The sequence below is a fragment of the Mirounga leonina genome, unplaced genomic scaffold (assembly GCF_011800145.1).
Source record: "Mirounga leonina isolate KUSES-001 unplaced genomic scaffold, KU_Mleo_1.0 Mir_94, whole genome shotgun sequence".
Classification (NCBI taxonomy): Eukaryota; Metazoa; Chordata; class Mammalia; order Carnivora; family Phocidae; genus Mirounga; species Mirounga leonina.
The window spans coordinates 52,359,433-52,382,252 of NW_023270855.1; the positions used below are offsets into that span (position 1 = coordinate 52,359,433).

General features: G+C 40.8%; 2 protein-coding genes across 2 annotated transcripts; one reads left to right on the top strand and one right to left on the bottom strand.

Annotated features, from left to right (window-relative positions):
* Positions 1-6,251: 6,251 nt before the first annotated feature.
* LOC118005608 (olfactory receptor 867-like) lies at positions 6,252-8,217 on the top strand. The gene is made up of 4 exons (XM_034997569.1): positions 6,252-6,262; positions 7,269-7,727; positions 7,893-7,900; positions 8,021-8,217. The coding sequence occupies exons 1-4, from the start codon at positions 6,252-6,254 to the stop codon at positions 8,215-8,217; spliced, it is 675 nt and encodes a 224-aa protein (XP_034853460.1).
* A 10,159-nt stretch (positions 8,218-18,376) lies between these two features.
* On the bottom strand, positions 18,377-19,732 carry LOC118005609 (olfactory receptor 7G2-like). Its single transcript, XM_034997570.1, has 3 exons — positions 19,295-19,732; positions 18,683-18,786; positions 18,377-18,472 (listed from the first exon to the last, which is right to left on the bottom strand). The coding sequence occupies exons 1-3, from the start codon at positions 19,647-19,649 to the stop codon at positions 18,377-18,379; spliced, it is 555 nt and encodes a 184-aa protein (XP_034853461.1). The 5' UTR covers positions 19,650-19,732.
* Between the last annotated feature and the right edge of the window lie 3,088 nt (positions 19,733-22,820).

Consider the following 22,820-nt stretch of genomic DNA (forward strand, 5'->3'; position numbering starts at 1 on the left):
ATCTATCTATCTATCTATCTATCTATCATCATCATCATCTATCATCTATCTCCATATAATAAACTATACTTTGAGCTTAACATGTCCTGTCTTCCTTAGATTGTTGCTATAAAGGGTGCCTTTTAATGTACCTTAGGAAACAAGACAAGAATACAATTACAGAACGGAAATGCATCTATGTATAAAAGGAATTTGAAATGGATATGAAAAGAAATAGGTGGATGGAGAAGAATTGCATACTTTTGGCCTCCCAGGATGAGGGAATTAGCCAGTTTTAAGTTATTCCTTCTCTGAGCCTTGTTCCTTAAAGATTTTTACTACCTGGGGATCAGCATGATAGCAAAAGAATGTGACTAATGAGGAACTTTGGATATTGAACCCTGAAGGACCACAGAGACTGCAAATTGTCTGTCTGTGACCACTCTGCTCAGGTTACTGGGCAACACACCTGAGCCTTTTCTCAGGGACCATCATTTTGTATCATGGCCTAGTCCTTTGAGCTGTGTTTTCATTCTCCCTGAGAAGTATCAAAAGGAGAACTGGGTATCACTCCTTAGGGCTGGCATCCAGGTAATCTGACGTTCCCTAGTATATGGTTTTCAAATAGGAAGAGGTGTTTGTCTACTAGTCCCTTTGGGTCTGTGAGTGAGAACATGCTGAAGATGACCCTGATCTTATTCATCTATGAAGGTCCTCATTGTTCAGCATCTGATATAAACATGTACTTTTGCAGCAATACCTAATAAGTCTCATTTTCTACTCTGAACCCGAAGTTCTAGAGACCTTTTCTATACTCAGGAGAAAATTTCCCTTGCACAATTTTGTGGAAAGTTCTAGAACTCTCTAAAATGTTTCTGGGCACAGAATTGAGGTAGATGGTCAGCATATATTTATCCCTCCATGTCTGTTCTTTAATATTCCTTTGTAGGGATGATCCTTGGTCTGGATCCTGGTGCCTGTCTATGAGGACTCTGGAACAGGAGACGGACCAGAGTAAATCCCATAAGCTACATCTCTAGTGCTGACCCCTCTTTAGTAACCTACTAAATATTCAAAAATTGAGACTAATATAGAATATCAGGACAGGTACTCATGTATCTGTGTCTGGAATTAATAAATTTTGATATTTGCCATTATAGTTTTCTTTTTTAAATTTAATTTTATTTTTATGTTTTGTTTAGTCACCATACAATACATCATTAGTTTTTGATGTAGTGATCCATGATCCATTGTTTTTGTACACCACCCAGTGCTCCATGCAGTACATGCCGCAGTAGTTTTCTTCTTAAAGTAAGAAAATAGTTTGCATAGAGACAATATTCTATTTTTGTTTTTCTCCATCCCTGTCCTTCCGTTCCCAGAGGAAACCACAGTCTTTAGTTGGTTGGGTCTCTTGGTATGGTGGTAAACTATTTTTACACACACACATATGTGTATGTGTATTTATGTGCGTGTATATGCAGGTGCACATATGTATGTCTGTATGTCACAATGCAAATGGCCATTCCTTCAAGAAGAAATAAATAGTGATGTTGTAAGACAGGGGAATATAGCAAAGGAGTGAAAGTCAATGAACCAGAATGAAATGTACCAAGGTTTTTTCCCTCTCTCTGCTTCTATACATGAGCAAGATTTACAGTGGGAATTTTAGCACATAAATTCCTTCCTGAAATTTATTACCATGCCAGGATTGTTCTTTCTTTCTCTCCTCTTTTTTTTTTTATCTTGTCCCACCCCTCACTTCCCTCCCTATAATGAACCATGCCTGTTTGTCCAGTCATTGTCATGCCATAAGCAAATTTTTTTTTTTGAGAGAGAGAGAGAGAGAGAGAAAGAGTGGGGGGGTGGGGGTGGTGGTGGTGGTGGTGGTGGGAGGGGCAGAGGGAGAGGGAAAGAGAGAATCCCAAGCAGGCTTCTTTCCCAGTGTGGAGCCAATGTTTGGCTCAGTCTCACAACCCTGAGATCATGACCTGAGCTAAAATCTAGAGTTGGACACTTAACTGACTGAGCCACCCAGGGGCCCCTCCATAAACAAGTTCTTATAGGCGATATTAAGATCCCATATGTCAAGCACTGTGTTTGGTGATATTTCCTAGTTGTAAACATCTCCTTGTTCCCAAAGCATGTGCTGGAAGCTGGAATAAACTCAGGTGTTTCTGAGTCCAAGTTTATAGCAAATGATCAGTTCTGATATAATTGCTTATTTTCACAACTCCACACATGGCTCAGATTTTCTCATTGGTGAAGCAGAGTTTTTATTTATTTTTTATTTTATTAAAGATTTTATTTATTTATTAATGAGAGAGAGAGAGAGAGAGAAAGAGAGGGAGAAGCAGGCTCCCTGCGGAACAGGGAGCCCATTACAGGACTCGATCCCAGGACTCTGGGTTCATGACCTGAGCCGAAGGCAGAGGTTTAACTGACTGAGCCACCCAGGTGCCCAAAGCAGAGTTTTTATATTGCTATTCATCTTTATTTTATTTTTGTTATTTTTAAAATATTTATTTATCCATGAGAGATCGGGAGAGAGAGAGGGAGAGAGTGAGTGCAGGGGGAGGAAGAGGGACAAACAGACTCCATGCTGAGCACAGAGCCCAACACAGGGCTCAATCTCATGACCCTGAGATCATGACCTGAGCCGAAATCAAGAGTCAGATGCTTAACCGACTGAGCCACCCAGGTGCCCCACTATTCATCTTTAAACATTAGGATCCTGATGAGTGTTTTTTTTTTTTTTTTTTTTTAAGTAATCTCTACACCCAACGTGGGGCTCAAACTCACAACCTGGAAATAAAGAGTCAGATGCTCCACCAACTGAGCCAGCCAGGCAACCCTTGATGACATATTTACCTTTAAAAAATCATTAGAGAATTTTTCTAAATAAAAGCCTCATAAGAATTATAGGCAATACATGGATGCACCCAGAACTGAGCCAACTAGGTCTCCCCTGTTTGGAAGGTCAATATTCTAAAAAAATCTCATCTTAACCCAGGAAATAGAAAAGGTGATGCTGGTACATATCTTCTGAATATACTCAGGAGGCACTGCTCAAAGCTGCCTGACCCAAGCTTTAGTGGGGTGCAATTAGGAAAAAAAGGAGGATCTGAACTTCTGTGATGGATTTTTTATAGTGCAACCATGATTTAATTAATTTATAAAAGCACTTTATAGATATGATTGGCATGTAAACAAGCTGTATATACTAACATATACAACTCAATGAGTTTGGAATAAGTGTATACTTGTGAAATCAACACCACCATCAAGACGATAGACATATCCATCATTTCCCAAAGTTTTCTCCCATCCTCATTCTTACTGTTTTTATTTTTTATTTTTTTAAAGAATTTATTTATTCATTTTTAAGAGAGAGAGAGAGAGACAGAGAGAGCAGAAGCAGGGGGAGAGGGAGAGGGAGAAGCAGACTCCCCGCTGAGCTGGGAGCCTGACATAGGACTCAATCCCAGGACCTGGAGATCATGACCTGAGCTGAAGGCAGACGCTTAACCATCTGAGCCTCACAGGTGCCCCTCTAATTATTATTATTATTATTATTGTTATTATTTGTGATAGGAATTCTTAATATAAGATCTACCCTCTTAGCAAATTTTGAATGTGCAGTACAGTATTGTTAGCTGTAGGCACTATGGTGTATAGTAGATTTCCAGAACTTATTTATTTTGCACAACTGAAACTTTGTACCCTTTGACCATCACCCTCCTATTTACTTCTCTCCCAAGCCAGTAGCAACCACCACTTGACTCTGCTTCCATGAGTTTGACTCTCTTAGATTCCACATATAAGTAATACAATGCAGCATTTGTCTTTCCCTGTTGGGCTTATTTCACTTAGCATAATGTCCTCTGGGTCCATCCGTGTTGTCACAAATGACAAGATTTCCTTCTTTTTCTAAGGTTAAATAATATTCTATTGTGAATATATACCTCATTTTCCTTATCCATTCATGCATTAATGAACATTTAGATTGGCTTCGTATCTTGGCTATTGTGAATAATGTTGCAACAAACATGGGAGTGCAGGTATCTCTTTGAGATCCTGATTTCAGTACACCTGAGTATTTACCCAGAAGTGGGATTGCTGGATCAAATGGTAGTTCTATTTTGAACTTTTTGAGGTACCTCCATAGTGTTTTCCATAGGGCTCTACCAATTTACGATTTCCACCAACAGTGCACCAGGCTTCGTTTTCTCCAAACCCTCCCTCCCTCCGCCCCCCCTCCCTTCCTCCCCTCCTTACCTTCCTCCCCCTTCCATTCCCCTTCCCCCTCCCCCTTTCTCCTCCTCTTCCTCCTCCTCCCCATTCTTCTTCTTCTTCTTCTTCTTCTTCTTCTTCTTCTTCTTCTTCTTCTGTAGCCATCCTAACATGTGTAAGGTGGTTTTGATTTGCATTTCCCTGATGATTAGTGATTTTGAGCATCTTTTCATATACCTGTTGGCCATTTGTATGTCTTCTTTGGAGAAATGTCTTTTTAGGTTCTTTCATCATTTTTTAAATGGGTTACTATTTTTTTTTTTGCTATTAGTTTGGATATTAATTCCTCATCAAATGTGTGGTTTGCAAATATTTCTCCCATTTTGTAGGTTGTCTTTTCATGTTGTTCATGTTGTTCTTTCCTTATGCTGTGCAAACTTTTTAGTACGATGTGTCCAACTTGTTTATTTTTCTTATGTTGCTTGTGCTTTTGGTGTGATATCCAAAAACATATTGCCAAGTCCATGCCAAGGAGCTTTTTCCTTATGTTTTGTCTTAGGAGTTTTATGATTTTAGGTCTTCTGTTTAAGTCTTTAATCCATTCAAGTTGATTTTTAAAATATCCATCTTTTAATTTTACTTTTTCTTTTTTTTATTTGAGTATGGTTGACACATTGACACACAATGTTACATTAGTTTCAGGCATACAACATACTGATTTGACAAGTTTATACATTATGCTATGTTCACCATAAGTGTAGCTTCCACCTATCCTGATACATTGCTATTATAGTATCATTGACTATATTCCTTATGCTGCGCCTTTTATTCCCATGACTTATTCATTCCATAACTGGAAGCCTGTATCTCCCATCTCCCACTCCTCTTCATCCATCAATAGATGAAAAAAGATAAGGAATATGTGGTATACATATACAATGGAATATTAGGCAGCCATAAAAAAGGATGATATTGTGCCATTTGAGACAACATGGATGGACCTAGAGGATATTAAGCTAAGTGAAATAAGTCAGACTGAGAAATACAAATACCATATGACTTCTTTCATAATTGCTTTTTGGTATGGTGGAAGATATGCATCCAATTTTATTCCTATGCATGTAGATATCTAGTTTTCTTTCTTTTTTTTTTTTAAGATTTTATTTATTTATTTGAGGAGAGAGAGAGAGAAAGGGAAAGAGAGAGAGGGCATGAGTGGGGGTGGGGAGAAGGAGAAGCAGGCTCCCTGTTGAGTGGGGAACCTGATGTGGGGCTTGATCCCTGGACCCCAGGGATCATGACCCAAGCTGTAAGCAGATGCTTAAGCCACTCAGATACTGAGCCACTCAGGTGCCCCAATATCCAATTTTCTTAATGCCATTTGTTGAAGAGACTACCCCTTCCCCATTGAATATTCTTGGAACCCTTGTCAAAGATTAGTTGACTGTGTATGTGTCAGTTTATTTATGGACTCTCTATTCCATTCCATTGGGCTCTGTATCTGTTTTTATGCCAATATTATACTGTTTTAATTACTATGGTTTTGATATGTAGCTTGATATAAGGAAGAGTAATGCCTCCAACTTTGTTTTTCTTGCTCCAGATTGCTTTGATTCTTTGGGGTCTTTTGTGATTCCATATAGTTTTTAGGATTGGTTTCCCCCCCCCCCCATTTATTTATACATATTGTATAGTGAATGGTATACCCGGCCTCAGAGTCAGAAAAGCGGTCATCCTGAATTCCTCCCTCTGGAGTCTTGGCCTTGAAGGATTTGCATTGCCCTGGATCACAGTGATAATAAAATTGCTTGGCTAATAAGGAGCTTTGGAAATTGAACCTGTAGGGATACAGAGACTGCAATCTGCCTGTGACCACTTGCTTCAACAGTTCTCCAGAAAAGAAGTAGCACACCTGAGTCTCATCTTATAGATGATCCTTCTTGCCCTGGAGCCTGAGGGTCACTCAGTCTTTCTGCCCTTCCTGAGTATTGGTCTTCCATTTGGTACACTCAGAGGAAATGTCAAATCATTCTACTACAATGTCCACCAGGTAATCTAATGTCTGTTAGTCAATGTTTGGAAACAAGGACAGATATTTTATTACAGTTTCATCCAGAGGAAGCTGTGAAGATTACATGCATCAAATTATTAGAACCATGTCACCCAGGGTCCTCCTGCCTGTCATCTGCTTCACATGTTTCCTTGTACTTTATACCAATCTCAAGTACTGCTGATTTACTAATATCATACTCAGTCTCTGCTATCGCCAGGACCATTTTCCTACTGAGTAGAAATATGCTTTTTATAAAACAGGATGGCTGTTATAAAATTTTCTGACATTTATTTGCAATCTGGTGATGGTGGGAGGCAGGAAATTTGGTAAAGTTCACTTTATCTTCCCATTTTTTTTTTTAGATTTGTAGATGGTAGATTTTTATTATGTGTATTGTACATCAATAAAATATTCCTGGTTCTTCACATACTTATGTATTATCTCAGTTGCTTGCCTTGGAGGTCTTTGGGGATCCAGACAGAATCTTCAGCTGCCTCCCCTGTCTGTTTCTCTTTATAAAATTACCAAATGTTTCACATAATCAGAATAGCATAGATAGTGTAATTTTTTAAAAAAAATGGTCACCTGTTAACCCTTGTGGGAATTAACAATGGATGGCACTCTGCTGTATCAGCTTCAGGTTTTTGTTAAAGGAACAGAATAATATGCATACAAAAGGCACCTACTTCTTTTTTTTAAGATTTTATTTATTTGTCAGAGAGAGAGAGAGAGATACAGAGCACAAGGCAGAGGGAGAAGCAGACTCCCCACTGAGCAGGGAGCCTGATGTGGGACTTGATCTCAGGACCCTGGGATCATGCCCTGAGCCAAAGGCAGGCGCTTAACTGACTGAGCCACCCAGGTGTCCTGAAGGCACCTACTTCTTATCCCTCTCTATTAGTCTCCATCCCATCCTAAGACAGTGTTTGTCTCTGGTGATGCTCCTCCTCCTGGTCTAGAAAACACACATTTGATTGTGTTGTCACTCCACCTTCTCCATCAGATTCATCAACAACGTGGGACCCAGAAACAAAACAGGGGTTTCAGAATTCCTTCTTGGGGAAGTGACAGAGGATCCAGAACTGAAGCACCTTCTCTTTATTCTGTTTCTATCCATATACCTGGTCACCATCCTGGGAAACTTGCTCATCATCCTGGCTGTCAGCTCTGACTCCTACCTCCACACCCCCATGTACTTCTTCCTCTCCAACCTGTCCTTTACTGACATCTGTTTAAGCACAACCACCATCCCAAAGATGCTGGTGACCATCCAAGCACAGAATCAGAGCATCACTTACACAGGCTGCCTCACACAGATCTACGTTGTCCTGGCTTTTGGTGGTTTGGAAAGTTTTCTTCTTGCAGTAATGGCCTATGACCGCTATGTGGCCATTTGTCATTCACTGAGGTACACAGTCATCATGAACTCCCACCTCTGTGGCATGCTGGTTCTACTCTCCTTGTGCATTAACATTGTGGATGCCCTGATGCACAGTCTGATGGTATTGCAACTGACCATCTGCACAGACCTTGAAATCCCTCTCTTCTTCTATGAAGTTGTTCAGGTCATCAAGCTTGCATGTTCTGACACCCTCATCAATAACATCCTGATATATTTTGCAACTAGCATATTTGGTGGTATTCCTCTGTGTGGAATCATTTTCTCTTAGACTCAGATAGTACCCTCTGTTTTGAGAATGCCATCAGTGGGCAGAAAGTATAAGGCTTTTTCCACCTGTGGGTCTCACCTGTCAGTAGTGTCTTTGTTCTATGGGACAGGTTTGGGGGTATACATAAGTTCTGCTCTTAGTAACTCTTCCAGAAACACTGCAGTGGTTTCAGTGATGTACTCTGTTGTCCCTCAAATGATGAACCCCTTCATCTACAGCTTGAAGAACAGGGACATGAAGGGAGCCTTGAAGAAACTTACAAGTAGGACACCTTCTCTTTGATTGTGTCATTGGTGTTCGACTGTGGTTTCTAGAATGAGTCAAAGTGACAAAAATACATGATGAGCCAGAATATCTGATTCTTGCATCATCAACTTCTTCTGAAATTATGAGATAGCATAATGGTCATGTGCATTTTAATTTGATGTGGAAAACTAACTTGTACTTTATCCAGCAATGTGGTGTTTGGCAAGTGACTTCAAATCTCTAATCTCAGTTTCTGAGTCAGATTGCCTAAAAGCAGAACCTGAGTCAGGGGTTCTTGTAGTAGTGATTTTGTGAGGTGTGTTTTCAGAAGAGAAGTGGGATAAGGTTAGACAGAACAGGGAAAGAATTTAAATGAGGATGTTGTGAGTCTACCTGAATCTAGGATGATACCATGAGAATCACACTTCAGTGTTGGAACTGCTAGGAGGCCAGGTGCTGATATTTATTTTGATATTTTGTCCCCAATTCAGGAATCACAAATTCCAGTCACTGGAAAGTGTACCTGTGGAGGGCAACATCAGCAACCACTACACTCAGTTCCAGGATATATAAAATAGCATTATTAGGTTATCTTAGTGGTTTGGCATGATAGGAGATAATTAAATTTTATCAGTGCGAAGGTCTTTGGCTGTAATAAGAAAAAGAAATCCTGACTCTAATATGTTCAAAATATAAAGAGGGTTATAAGGTGATGGATGCGTTAATTAATTGTACTGGCAATCAGTGCACAGTGCATACATATATTAAGTCATCACATTGTACACCTTAACTTTATACAATTTTTGTAAGTATACCTCCATAGAGCTGTAAAAAAGAGTTCTCTTTCACTGTAAGGACTTCAGAAGTAGAGATATACAAGAACTGGACAGTAAGACTTAATTTATTCATCCACATGGTGGCTTCCTCATAGGTCTAGCTCCCCTTATGGTCCAGATGGTTGCAACAGATAGAAGAAATCTATGAAAGAATGTATTTAAAATCTGGAATATGAGGCCTTTCCTAAAGTTCTCTTGTTAAAATATATACAAAGTAGTATATAAAATGTATCTACGGTTTTAAAAAAACAGTAGCATAGTAAAACACATATCTCTCACCCAGGTGAAGAAATAAAGCAGTGCCACAGACAATCCATTTGATGGTGTCCCAGCCACATTACCCTCTTCTCTCCGGTGACAAACACTATATTGAACTTTGTATTTATCATTTTGTTTCATGTTCTTCTATTAGGTTGAATCCTATGAGGTTGCCATATTTGATCACATTTGCCCTCTAAAATGGGCAGGGGGATTCAATATTATTATCATCCATATGTATCCCTATCCAATTTGTAAATTTTCTTATTTTTGAGCAAGTTAAAGGTTAAATCTTTTTTTTCATTTCTCAGAAGTCTTTTTTTTTTATTATGTTATGTTAGTCACCATACAGTACATCACTAGTTTTTGATGTAGTGTTCCATGATTCATTGTTTGCGTATAATACCCAGTGCTCCATGCAATGCGTGCCCTCCTTAACACCCATCACTGGGCTAACACATCCCCCCACCCCTCTAAAACCCTCAGTTTGTTTCTCAGAGTCCATAGTCTCTCCTAGTTCATCTTGCCCTCTGATTTCCCCCCTTCATTTTTCCCTTCCTTCTCCTAATGACCTCCATGCCATTCCTTATATTCCACAAATAAGTGAAACCATATGATAATTGACTTTCTCTGCTTGACTTATTTCACTTAGCATAATCTCCTCCAGGCCCATCCATGTTGATGTAAAAGTTGGGTATTCATCTTTTCTGATGGCTGAGTAATATTCCATTGTATATATGGACCCCATCTTCTTTATCCATTCATTTGTTGAAGGGCATCTTGGCTCCTTCCAGTTTGGCTATTGTGGACAATGCTGCCATGAACACGGGGGTGCATATGGCCCTTCTTTTCACTACATCTGTGTCTTCAGAGTAAATGCCCAGTAGTACAATTGCTGGGTCATAGGGTAGCTCTATTTTTAATTTTTTGAGGAATCTTTACACTGTTTTCCAAAGTGGTTGTACCAACTTGCATTCCCACCAACAGTGTAAGAGGGTTCCCTCTTCTCCACAACCTCTCCAACATTTGTTGTTTCTTGCCTTGTCAATTTTTGCCATTCTAACTGGTGTAAGGTGGTATCTCAATGTGGTTTCAATTTGAATTTCCCTGATGGCTAGTGATGATGAACATTTTTCATGTGTCTGTTAGCCATTTGTATGTCTTCTTTGGAGAAGTGTCTGTTCATGTCTTCTGCCCATTTTTTGACTGGGTTATTTGTTTTTTGAGTGTTGAGTTTCAGAAGTTCTTTATAGATCTTGGATATCAGCCTTTTGTCTGTAGTGTCATTTGCAAAACCTTCTCCCATTCCGTGGGTTGCCTCTTTGTTTTGTTGACTGTTTCCTTTGCTGTGCAGAAGCTTTTTATCTTGATGAAGTCCCAAAAGTTCATTTCACCTTTTGTTTCCCTTGCCTTTGGAGACGTGTCTTGAAAGAAGTTACTGTGGCCAATGTCGAAGAGGTTACTGCCTATGTTCTCCTCTAGGACTTTGATGGATTCCTGTCTCACGTTGAGGTCTTTCATCCATTTTGAGTTTATCTTTGTGTATGGTGTAAGCAAATGGTCGAGTTTCATTCGTCTGTATATAGCTGTCCAATTTTCCCAGCACCATTTATTGAAGAGACTGTCTTTTTTCCATTGCATATTTTTTCCTGCTTTGTTGAAGATTATTCGACCATAGGGTTGAGGGTCCATATCTGGGCTCCCTGTTCTGTTCTATTGATCCATGTGTCTGCTTTTGTGCCAATACGTGCTGTCTTGGTGATCACAGCTTTGTAATATAACCTGAAATCAGTCAACGTGATGCCCCCAGCTTTGTTTTTCTTTTCCAACATTTCCTTGGTGATTCAGGGTCTTTTCTGATTCCATATAAATTTTAGGATTGTTTGTTCCAGCACTTTGAAAAATGCCATTGGTATTTTGATCGGGATGGCATTGAAAGTATAGATTGCTCTGGGCAGCATAGACATTTTTTTTTAAAGATTATTTATTTATTTATTTATTTGAGAGAGAGAATGAGATAGAGAGAGCATGAGAGGGGGGAGGGTCAGAGGGAGAAGCAGACTCCCCGCTGAGCAGGGAGCCCGATGCGGGACTCGATCCCGGGACTCCAGGATCATGACCTGAGCTGAAGGCAGTCGCTTAACCAACTGAGCCACCCAGGCGCCCCAGCATAGACATTTTAACCATGTTTATTCTTCTGATCCATGAGCATGGAATGTTTTTCCATCTTTTTGTGTCTTCTTCAATTTCTTTTTTTTTTTTAAGTATTTTATTTATTTATTTGACAGAGAGATATTGAGAGGCGGACACAAGCAGGGGCAGAGGGAGAGGGAGAAGCAGGCTTCCCACTGAGCAGGGGGCCCGATGTGGGGCTCAATCCCAGGACCCTGAGATCATGACCTGAGCCGAAGGCAGATGCTTAACAACCCAGGCGCCCCTGTCTTCTTCAATTTCTTTCATGAGTGTTCTGTAGTTTTTAGAGTATAGATCCTTCACCTCTTTGGTTAGGTTTATTCCAAGGTATCTTATGGTTTTTGGTGCTATTGTAAATGGAATCCATTCCCTAATTTCTCTTTCTACAGTTACATTGTTAGTGTATAGGAAAGCAACTGATTTCTGTGCATTGATTTTGTATCCTGCCACATTACTGAATTGCTGTATGAGTTCTAGTAATTTGGGGGTGGAGTCTTTTGGGTTTTCCACATAAAGTATCATGTTGTCTGCAAAAAGAGAGAGTTTGACTTCTTCTTTGCCAATTTGAATACCTTTTATTTCTTTTTGTTGTCTGATTGCTGTTGCTAGGACTTCTAGTACTATGTTGAACAATAGTGGCGAGAGTGGGCATCCTTGACGTGTTCCTGATCTTAAAGGAAAGGCTCTCAGCTTTTCCCCATTGAGGATGATATTCGCTGTGGGTTTTTCATACATGGATTTTATGAACTTGAAAAATGTTCCCTCTATCCCTATACTCTGAAGAGTTTTAATCAGGAAAGGATGTTGTATTTTGTCAGATGCTTTTTCTGCATCAATTGAGAGGACCATATGGTTCTTCTCCCTCCTCTTATTAATGTGTTCTCTCACATTGATTGATTTGCGAATGTTGAACCACCCTTGCATCCTGGGGATAAATCCCACTTGGTTGTGGTGGATGATCCTTTTAATGTATTGTTGGATCCTATTAGCTAGGATTTTGTTGAGGATTTTGGAATCCATATTCACCAGGGATATCGGTCTGCAATTCTCCTTTTTGATGGGGTCTTTGCCTGGTTTGGGGATTAAGGTAATGCTGGCCTCATAGAATGAGTTTGGAAGTTTTCCTTCTGTTTCTATTTTTTGAAACAACGTAGGTAAAATAGGTATTAGTTCTTCTTTGAATGTTTGGTAGAATTCCCCAGGGAATCCATCAGGCCCTGGGCTCTTGTTTTTTGGGAGGTTTTTGATCACTGCTTCAATCTCATTACTGGGTATTGGCCTATTTAGGTTGTCAATTTCTTCCTGTTTCAGTCTTGGCAGCGTATAGGTTTCCATGAAGGCCTCCATTTCATCCAGATTGCTCAGTTTATTGGCATATAGTTGTTGATAATAATTTCTAATAATTGTTTCTATTTCCTTGATGTTAGTCATGATCTCTCCCCTTTCATTCATAATTTTATTAATTTGGGTCCTTTCTCTTTTCTTTTCTTTTCTTTTTTTTTAAATTTTATTTATTTTTATTTGAGAGAGAGAGAATGAGAGAGAGGGAGTACATGAGAGGGGTTAGGGTCAGAGGGCGAAGCAGACTCCCTGCCGAGCAGGGAGCCCGATGCGGGACTCGATCCCGGGACTCCAGGATCATGACCTGAGCCGAAGGCAGTCGCTTAACCAACTGAGCCACCCAGGCGCCCCCTTTCTCTTTTCTTTTGGATAAGTCTGGCCAGTGGTTTATCGATCTTATTAATTCTTTCAAAGAACCAACTTCTAGTTTCGTTGATCTGATCTACTGTGTTTCTGGTTTCTAATTCATTGATTTCTGCTCTAATTTTAATTATTTCTCTTCTAATGCATGGCTTAGGCATTGTTTTTTGCTTTTACTCTAGTTCTTCAAGGTGTAGAGTTAGTTGGTGAATTCAGGATTTTTCTATTTTTTTGAGTGAGGCTTGGATGGCTATGTATTTCCCCCTTAGGACCACCTTTGCAGTATCCCATAGGTTTTGGACCGATGTGTTTTCATTCTCATTGATTTCCATGAATTGTTTAAGTTCTTCTTTGATTTCCTGGTTGACCCAAACATTCTTGAGCAGAATGGTCTTTAGCTTCCAAGTGTTGAATTTCTGCCAAATTTTTTCTTGTGATTGAGTTCCAGTTTTAAAGCATTGTGGTCTGAGAATATGCAGGGAATAATCTCAATCTTTTAGTATCAGTTGAGACATGATTTGTGACCCAGTATATGGTCTATTCTGGAGAAAGTTCCATGTGCGCTCGAGAAGAATGAGTATTCTATTGTTTTAGGGTGGAATGTTCTGTAAATATCTATGAGGTCCATCTGGTCCAATGTATCATTCAAAGCTCTTGTTTCCTTGTTGACTTTCTGCTTAGATGATCTGTCCATTGCTGAGAGTGGAGTATTGAGGTCTCCTACAATTAACGTATTGTTATCAATATGACTCTTTATTTTGGTTGACAGTTGGCTTAATGTAGATGGCTGCTCCTATGTTGGGGGCATAGATATTTACAACTGTTAGATCTTCTTGTTGGATAGACCCTTTAAGAATGATATAGTGTCCTTCTGTGTCTCTAATTACAGACTTTAGTTTAAAATCTAATTTGTCTGATATAAGAATTGCTACCCCAGCTTTCTTTTGAGGTCCGCTGGCATGGAAGATGGATCTCCATCCCTTCACTTTCAGTCTGGATGTATCTTTAGGTTCAAAATGAGTCTCTTGTAGACAGCATATGGATGGGTCCTGTCTTTTTATCCAATCTGCAACCCTGTGCCATTTTATGGGAGCGTTTAGGCCATTCACATTGAGAGTGATTATTGAAAGATATGAATTAATTGTCATCATGTTGCCTGTGAAGACGTTGTTTTTATAGATGTCCCTGTAAATTTCTGTTGTAGATCACTCTTGGGGTCTTTCTCCTTTTATAGAACCCCCCTTAATATTTCTTACAGGGCCGGCTTAGTTGTCACATATTCTTTCAGCTTCTGCCGGTCGTGGAAGCTCTGCATCTCTCCATCCATTCTAAATGAAAGCCTTGCCAGATAAAGTATTCTTGGCTGCATGTTCTTCTCATTTAGTACCCTGAATATGTCTTGCCAGACCTTTCTGGCTTGCCAGGTCTCTGTAGATAGGTCTGGCATTATTCTGATGTTTCTCCCTCTGTACGTAAGGAATCTCTTCCCCCTAACTGCCCTTAAGATGGTTTCCTTGGTTCTAAGATTTGCAAGTTTTACTATTACATGCTGGGGTGTTGGCCTGTTTTCCTAGATCTTAGGTCCTCTCTGCCTCTAGGACTTGAATGTTTGTTTCATTCCCCAGATTAGGGAAGTTCTCAGCTATGATTTGCTCAAATACATCTTCTAGTCCTCTCTCTCTCTCCACTCCCTCCGGGATTCCAATTATTCTGACATTGGAACGCTTCATGGTGTCACTTATTTCTCTGATTCTATTTTCATGGATTCTGAGTTGTTTTTCCCTGGCCTACTCTTTTCCCTTTTTATCTATTATATTGTCTTCCAGGTCGCTTATTTGCTCTTCTGCCTCAGTTACCCTAGCTGTTAGATTATCTAGATTGGATTGGATCTCATTGATAGCATTTTTAAGTTCTGCCAATTCACCTTTTATTTCTGCCCTTAGAGAGTCTATGTTGCCATTAATTGATTTCTCCATTCTAGCCATTGTCTTCACAATTGCTAGCCTGAACTCCATCTCCGACATCTTGGTTATATCTGCATCCATTTGTAAATCTGCAGCATAAGTCATAATCTCTGAGTCTTTTTTTTTTTTTTTTAAAGATTTTATTTATTTGACAGAGAGAGCCACAGCGAGAGAGGGAACACAAGCAGGGGGAGTGGGAGAGGAAGAAGCAGGCTTCCCACGGAGTGGGGAGCCTGATGTAGGGCTCGATCCCAGGACCCTGAGATCATGACCTGAGCCGAAGGCAGATGCTTAACGACTGAGCCACCCAGGCGCCCCTCTCTGAGTCTTTTCTATTTTGGGGGCTCCTCCTCCTAGTCATTCTGTTGATGGGTGTTTGAGGGAATGTATAGAGTCCAAATTATTGACCAGAACCCAAGCAAGATGCACCTGTTTTCTTGGGACCTTAGGGTTGCTGGCCTCTTGTTTTCCCAGCCTGTCTTCTGCGGGAGGGACCTGCCATGCTGTTACTCAGGCAACCCTGTTTGGGCGGAGTTGCCCTGCCCCCCTGTGGTGGGGGATGGGCTCAGCGGGAATCAGTTTTTAGGGCTTTTGTTCTCTGGCGCCTTTCCACATCTCTTCCTCGAGTCAGAGCAGAAGAGACCATTTCCAACCCTCTGCCTCAGAGCAGAGAGATCGCAGGCTGTTCAGTGAGCTCTCCAGGCCACACCGTCTCTGTTTGTTTCTGTCCGTGCTGCTATAAACTGCAGCGGCCTGGGTTGTGCGCCCCTCCGCAGCGCCCCCAGTCCTGCCTCCAGGTTGGGGCACGTCTCTGCCCTTTGTGCTTCTAAAACTGCCAGCTGCTCCCAGTTCTCACACGCGACCCTGCCACTCTGGGTTTCCGCCCCCGGGGCTGCCCTAAAGTCCTTTCCCCGCCGCTACTGGTCTGTGAGTCTGTGCCCCGTCCGCAGCGCGCAAGGCTGTCGCTCACCGTTGGTGTAGGATCCCCACGGCCAGGCACCCTCCCGCTGACGTTTATCCTCTGATATTTGCCCGCAGAATCAGGGCTCCCCGCTTCGTACCTTAAAACCAATTGCCTGCGATATTCTGTTTGTAGAGATCCAGATCTTCCTACATCTCAGGCTGGTTTCGTGGGTGCTCAGAGTGGTCTGGTAGATATCCAGCTCAATTCTGGGGACCAGTTGAAATAGAGTCCCCTACTCCTCCTCCATCTTTCCCCCCTGATTATTATAATTTTGTAGTATAGTGTGAAATCAGGACATCTGATGCCTCCATCAGAAGTGTCCAGAAGCCATTTCAGGCTTCCAGAGGAGCCCAATCAGATCAGGGATGCAGACTGAGTAGAGCCCAACCCTTGGGAAAGTATGTAGTCAAACATCTTCCAGGGAAAAAGTGGGAGCCTTGTGTTTCTACTTCCTCCCTCTGTGCTGAGCCCAGGGGGATAACCATGAGAAGTACTCATGTACTCCTATAAAAACTGCCTCTCGGTTTTCTGTGGTATCTGGGGACTTGGAAATGCCAAGCCACATTGCTCTCAGAGGTAGGAGATTTGGGAGCCAGTCCCTTGGGTTTGCCATACCAGTTGGGGCCCTTTGTGTGTGGTCTTAACCCTTCACTCCTTGGGGATAAGCTGAGTTGGGGATTCTCTCCTGGTTGTAAGGTGCTGTCCCAGGGGTGGGGCTGATGGTGTGAAGCATACCTCAGCTTTTCCTACCTGTTTTGAGGTAGGTATTTTCTCAGTCCTCTGATATCTAGGAGTGACCCAACCAGTTTCTGGATTTCTCTCAGAAGGAATTAATTTGTGTGTACCTGTATGTGAGTGTGTTCCCAGGAGAGGGGGGGGGGGGGTCAGGAACCTCCTATTCTGCAAAATGGCTGGTGTTGATGAGAATTCATTAAGTTTAAACATTTAACCAGACCAATATTAGGTCAAATTTATTTAATATGTAGTATTGGGCAATGTAAAGCAGTGATAAAAAAAAAGACACACTAGGGTCCTGTAAAAGTGACAGTTTTGTAGGAAAAAATTACAGTTTGTAGGACAAAAATGATCAAATACTGGAAATCAAATACTGGCAGCATCAATCTAATATCTGTCTCCATGGTCACATTGCCTCTTCCTCTTCTCTGCGTCTCTTTCACTTCTACCTATTTTATAAGGAAACATATGATTTCTATTTAGGGCTTACCCAGATAATCCAGTATAAGTGCATTGTTTGCAAAGACCCTTTTCCCAAATAAGTTCCAATACCATTCATCCTTTTATCACATGAGTTACTAATTACAAATTAGGGGGATTAGGATGTGGGCATATCATATTGAGGGTCCCCATTTCACCTCCTACAGATCTGCTTTGATTGACTACATTGAGAGGCCTATTCTTATCTGACCCTGGGAGGACAGTTTTCTGTCCCTGGGCATCATGTTCAAGCATGACATCTATATTTGCTGCCATCACCTTGTGACTTGAAGAGAACCAGTCCTAGGACAAAGCCACCAAATGGAGAAATGGAGTGAAGCCTACTCCCCTGTTCTTGTACATTCCCTATCTCTGAAATCCTAGTAATGACAAACAACTGTTTCCTGTTCCACCATATTAGGGATAGGTTTTTTCTCTTATTAGAACTGACGGCTTCCTCACTGATGAAGCACAAATAACTCACAATTATTTCAGACTGAGATGATATCATTATACCAATCATATAGATAATGAAACTGAGTACAGTGGATGCTGATGTTGCCTCAAAGGAATACAGTTTACCAGTGACTGGTCTCCATAATAACTAAGTTGGGGTGTGAAAGGTGAACTCCTTTGCCTCACTGTTGACCTGACTTTGGGTTTCAATGGACATGGTCTAATCACAGGATCAGCTGTAAGCCGGTCTCTAGATATGACCACAGTCGTGCTTCTATCATTTCTCTGAGCTATCCATGATGTACAACTTTCCTTCTTCTGAAAGTCATCCATACAAACAGTATAAAACTTTGACCTCTGCCTCAGGTTCTACCTCTATGGAACTGAGTAAAACATTGAAGTAAGATTTGAAATAACTTGTCAAACATAAAAAAGCTGAATAAAAATAAAAGTTAGGTTTCAACCCTAAGTTTAAATGTACTTGGCTGTTATGTTATCTAGTCATGTTAGAAGCATTTGGTGACAGAAATAGTAAGCATTCTGGGTCTCCTGTGATTTGTATAACTTTGATTTATTTTTTACAACCCAGCCCAAGGTACATGGCACAATCACAGAAAAGAAGGTATCCTACAGACAGGTTTCTTCAAGGCACCCTGCATGTCACTATTCCTCTGACTATAGATAAAGGGGTTCATCATGGGGCACCTGGGTGGCTCAGTTGGTTAAGCGACTGCCTTCGGCTCAGGTCATGATCCTGGAGTCCCGGGATCGAGTCCCGCATCAGGCTCCCTGCTCGGCAGGGGGTCTGCTTCTCCCTCTGCCCTCTTCCCTCTCTTGGTCTCTGTCTCTCATTCTCTCTCTCTCAAATAAATAAATAAAATCTTAAAAAAAAAAAAGGGGTTCATCATTTGAGGAATCATGATGTACATCACTGAAGCCATGGTATTCTTCCTGGAAGAGTCACTAACTGCAGAACTAATGTACACACCAACTGCTGTCCCATAGAACAAGGACACAACTGACAGGTGAGACCCACAAGTGGAGAAAGCTTTATACTTTCCACCATCTGATGGCATTCTCAAAACAGAGGAGAAAATTTGAGTGTAAGAGAAAATGATTCCAGAAAGAGGAACACCCCCAAGTAAGCTAGCCAAAAAATACACCAGGATATTATTGATGAGAGTATCAGAGCAGGTAAGCTTGATGATTTGACCAAGTTCACAGAAGAAGTGGGGGATGTCCAAGTCCTTACAGAAGGATAACCATAGGGGCGCCTGGGTGGCTCAGTCGTTAAGCGTCTGCCTTTGGCTTGGGTCATGATCCTAGGGTCCTGGGATCGAGCCCCGCATCAAGCCCCGCATCGGGCTCCCTGCTTGGCGGGAAGCCTGCTTCTCCCTCTCCCAGTCCCTCTGCTTGTGTTCCCTCCCTTGCAGTGTCTCTATCTGTCAAATAAATAAAATCTTTTTTAAAAAAAATAAAGGATAACCATAGCATCTTCAGACTATGGAGCAGGGCATTGACAATGCTAATGAGCAGTGAGAGCACCATCAGCAGGCCACAGAGTTGGGGGTTCATGATAACAGTGTACCTCAGGGGATGGCAGATGGCCACATAGCGGTCATAGGCCATGGCTGCAAGGAGAAAATTTTCCAAGCCAACAAAAGTCAAGACAAAGCAGACGTGGGTGAGGCAGCCTGTATAACTGATGCTCTGAATCTGTGCTTGGATGTTCACCAGCATCTTTGGGATGGTGGTTGTGCTTAAACAGATGTCAGTAAAGGACAGGTTGGAGAGGAAGAAGTACATAGGGGAGTGGAGGTGGGAGTCAGAGATGACAGCCAGGATGACGAGAAGATTTCCCAGGATGGTGACCAGGTACATAGACAGGAACAGACTGAAGAGTAGGGGCTGCAGTTCTGGATCATCTGTCAATCCTAAGAGAAAGAATTCTGAAAATACTGTTTTGTTTCTGGGTCCCATGTTGTTGATGAATCTGATGGAAAAGATGGCGTGAAAATTAAAAAAAAAAAAAAGGAACAGTCCCTAGATAAGCCACAGCAAGATCACCTGGGAATTGTTAGAAATACAAATTCTGGTATCAGTCCAGATATACTGCTAATAAAGTCTGAGATGAGGACCAGTGATCTATTTTTGGCAAGCCCTCCAGATGAATTTGATATACACCCAAGTTTGAGAGCCAGTGCTTTTAAAAAAATGAAAAAAAAAAAAAAACCAAAACAAACTATCCAGGATCCATGTGAATGTTCCAACTTTACCTCTGCTAAGTTTTCCCTCTTTCATCATTTCCCACTCTTCTTCCCCTCTTCCCTCTATGGCCCCCCCCCCTCTTTTTTTTTTTTTTTTTTTTTTTGGATCACCAGCTTTGTTTCATGCATTGTGCTAAGTGCTGAGGTTAAAATGATTAAGAATGGTGTTTTCTTCAGAAATATTTCTGCCTTCAAACAAATAGAAAAACAAGAGTGAAATTATCCAATCTATCCTACAGAGTCTGCTGCCCAATCATTGACATGCTCAGAATCATCTGAAAGGTGTGTCAAATTACTGATGAGTTAAATCGTATTATTACTCCATTCACCCATGGGGACTTAGGTGAGGTGAGATTACATCAGGGATGTGAAGTACACAGTGTGTGGCAAAAACTGGGTTTGATTTCAGATTGTCTGACTACTGAGCTAACAGTCTTTTTTTTTTTAAGGTTTTAAACTTTTATTGAAGTTCCAATTAACATGCAGTGCAATATTAATTTCAGGTAACAATACAGTGATTCAACACCTCCGCACAATACCGTGTGATCAACACAAGTGCCTTCCTTGATCCCCATCATCTAACTAATCCCTCCACCCCCTAACCTCTGGTAACCATCCATTTGTTCTCTATAGTTAAGAGTCCGTTTTTTGGTTTGCCGCCCCCCTCAGTTTCCACCCTAAGCTCATTTTGTTTTGTTTTGTTTTGTTTTGTTTTTAATTTTATTATGTTATGTTAGTCACCATACAGTACATCCTTAGTTTTTGATGTGGTGATCCACGATCCATTGTTTTTGTATAACACCCAGTGCTCCATGCAGTATGTGCCCTCCTTATGTTTTGTTTCTTAAATTCCACATATGGGATGACTTGACTGTCTTGACCAATCATTGTTAATGCTTCTGGATGATACAGCATTAGCATTCCTAAACCATTTCATGTTTCTTAAGTTCCTTTCAAAATTTTAATATTTTCATCTTGAGAAATGCCTTAAATCTTTCCCTCACATACAAGGCATGTCCACCTCTACCCATGACATAGAGTAGCAGTATGAAAAAGGGTAGCAGGTCATGGCATGCATTCAAGTATATGCTCTGCACCTGAGCATAGGTTGAAAAATGTTGCTTATAAACTTGAAAGTCATAAGACTCCTCCATGGAAATGCTACTCATCTGTGTTAGTGTTTTATTCTATGAGAACTAGGCAACTATGTCAGTGATGTTCTCTGTCCTTAGGGGACTTTTCCACCCAAGATGGTAGGTGGCATATCATTTTTAAAAAGCAGCTACATGAGAGAAAGAATCAAATGTATAGACTCTTCAAAGTAGAAGAAAATTCAAACAATTATTGGTCCCTGGAAGACAAAGACCTTCAAGACAGTGTAGATTTATAAGGTACTTAGAAGATAATCAAGTGCCCTAACAGGATTGCTTCTGTAAAGCAGTGATGCTCCCTCACCTGGGGGAGACAGATGTGGCCATGACAGCTTTTATCATTTGGTGTGTTAGTTACTTTCAGAACTCTGAATGTAACCCAAACCAGCACTTCTTTGTAAATGCGGAAAGCTTTTCAAGTGTATGGAGGCCTTGGTGTCCTCAATGTAGAGTGGAAACTGTCATCATGTCTTATGGGGATGTTGCAGTGATGAGCAGTGCAGAGAAGAAAAGCAGCCAGCACAGCACTCAGCATATGGGACCCTCCTAATAACATTTGCTATCATGTGTGTGTGTGGTTTTTGGTCCAATGGCACCTGGAATATTTCATTTCTCAGAAGGAAGCAGTGGGGTGGGCAACAGAGGAAAGACAATAAAAAGAGAGTAAATCCTTAGCATGATAACTGTTTATGAGCATGAGAAGTGTTTATGAGCTGAAACTCTGGCTGGGAATCTCTATTGTTTAGAAAAGGAATGAAGTGCACAGGAATGATGTCAATATTCATTTGGCATGGACAGATGATGAACCATATAGCAATCAAAATGAATTAAAGAAAAAATGAATCAGAATTATAGGTTGATAAAAAATAAAAACCTAAAAATATTTATATGACAAAAGCCTACAGCATGAGAAAACTTTAAATATATATTGAAATCTCCCAGGCTATAATCCCCAGTAAATAAAAACCCCGGCAAAAAATAACAGACACAACAGTGAAATGCTGGGTTTCCCACTAGTTGATATGATCAAGTTTAGACACTTCACTGTCCTCATTCTAGGTGTTTTTATTGCAAATAATAGTAGAGATATAGGTAAAGCCCACGTCGTAAGTTTGTACAATCTTGATTCTTTTCCTTCCCCAGGGGAACCAGTACACTGACTTTATGTACATTATTCCCCTGCAATTTTTACTATAATTAGTTTTATCCTTTCATAAAAACATTCTTTGGATAAAGAAGATGTGGTGTATATATATATACATACATACACACACACACAATGGAATATTTTGCAGCCATCAAAAAACCAAAATCTTGCCATTTGCAACGATGTGGATGGAACTAGAGGGTATTATGCTAAGTGAAATAAGTCAATCAGAGAAAGACAAGTGTCATATGATCTCACTGATAATGAGGAATTTGAGAAACAAGACAGAGGATCATAGGAGAAGGGAGGAAAAATGAAACAAGCTGAAACCAGAGAGGGAGACAAACCATAAGAGACTCTTAATCTCAGGAAACAAACTGAAGGTTGCTGGAGTGGTGGGGGGTGGGAGGATGGGGTGGGTGGGTGATAGACATTGGGGAGGGTATGTGCTATGGTGAGTGCTGTGAATTGTGTAAGTGGTGAATCA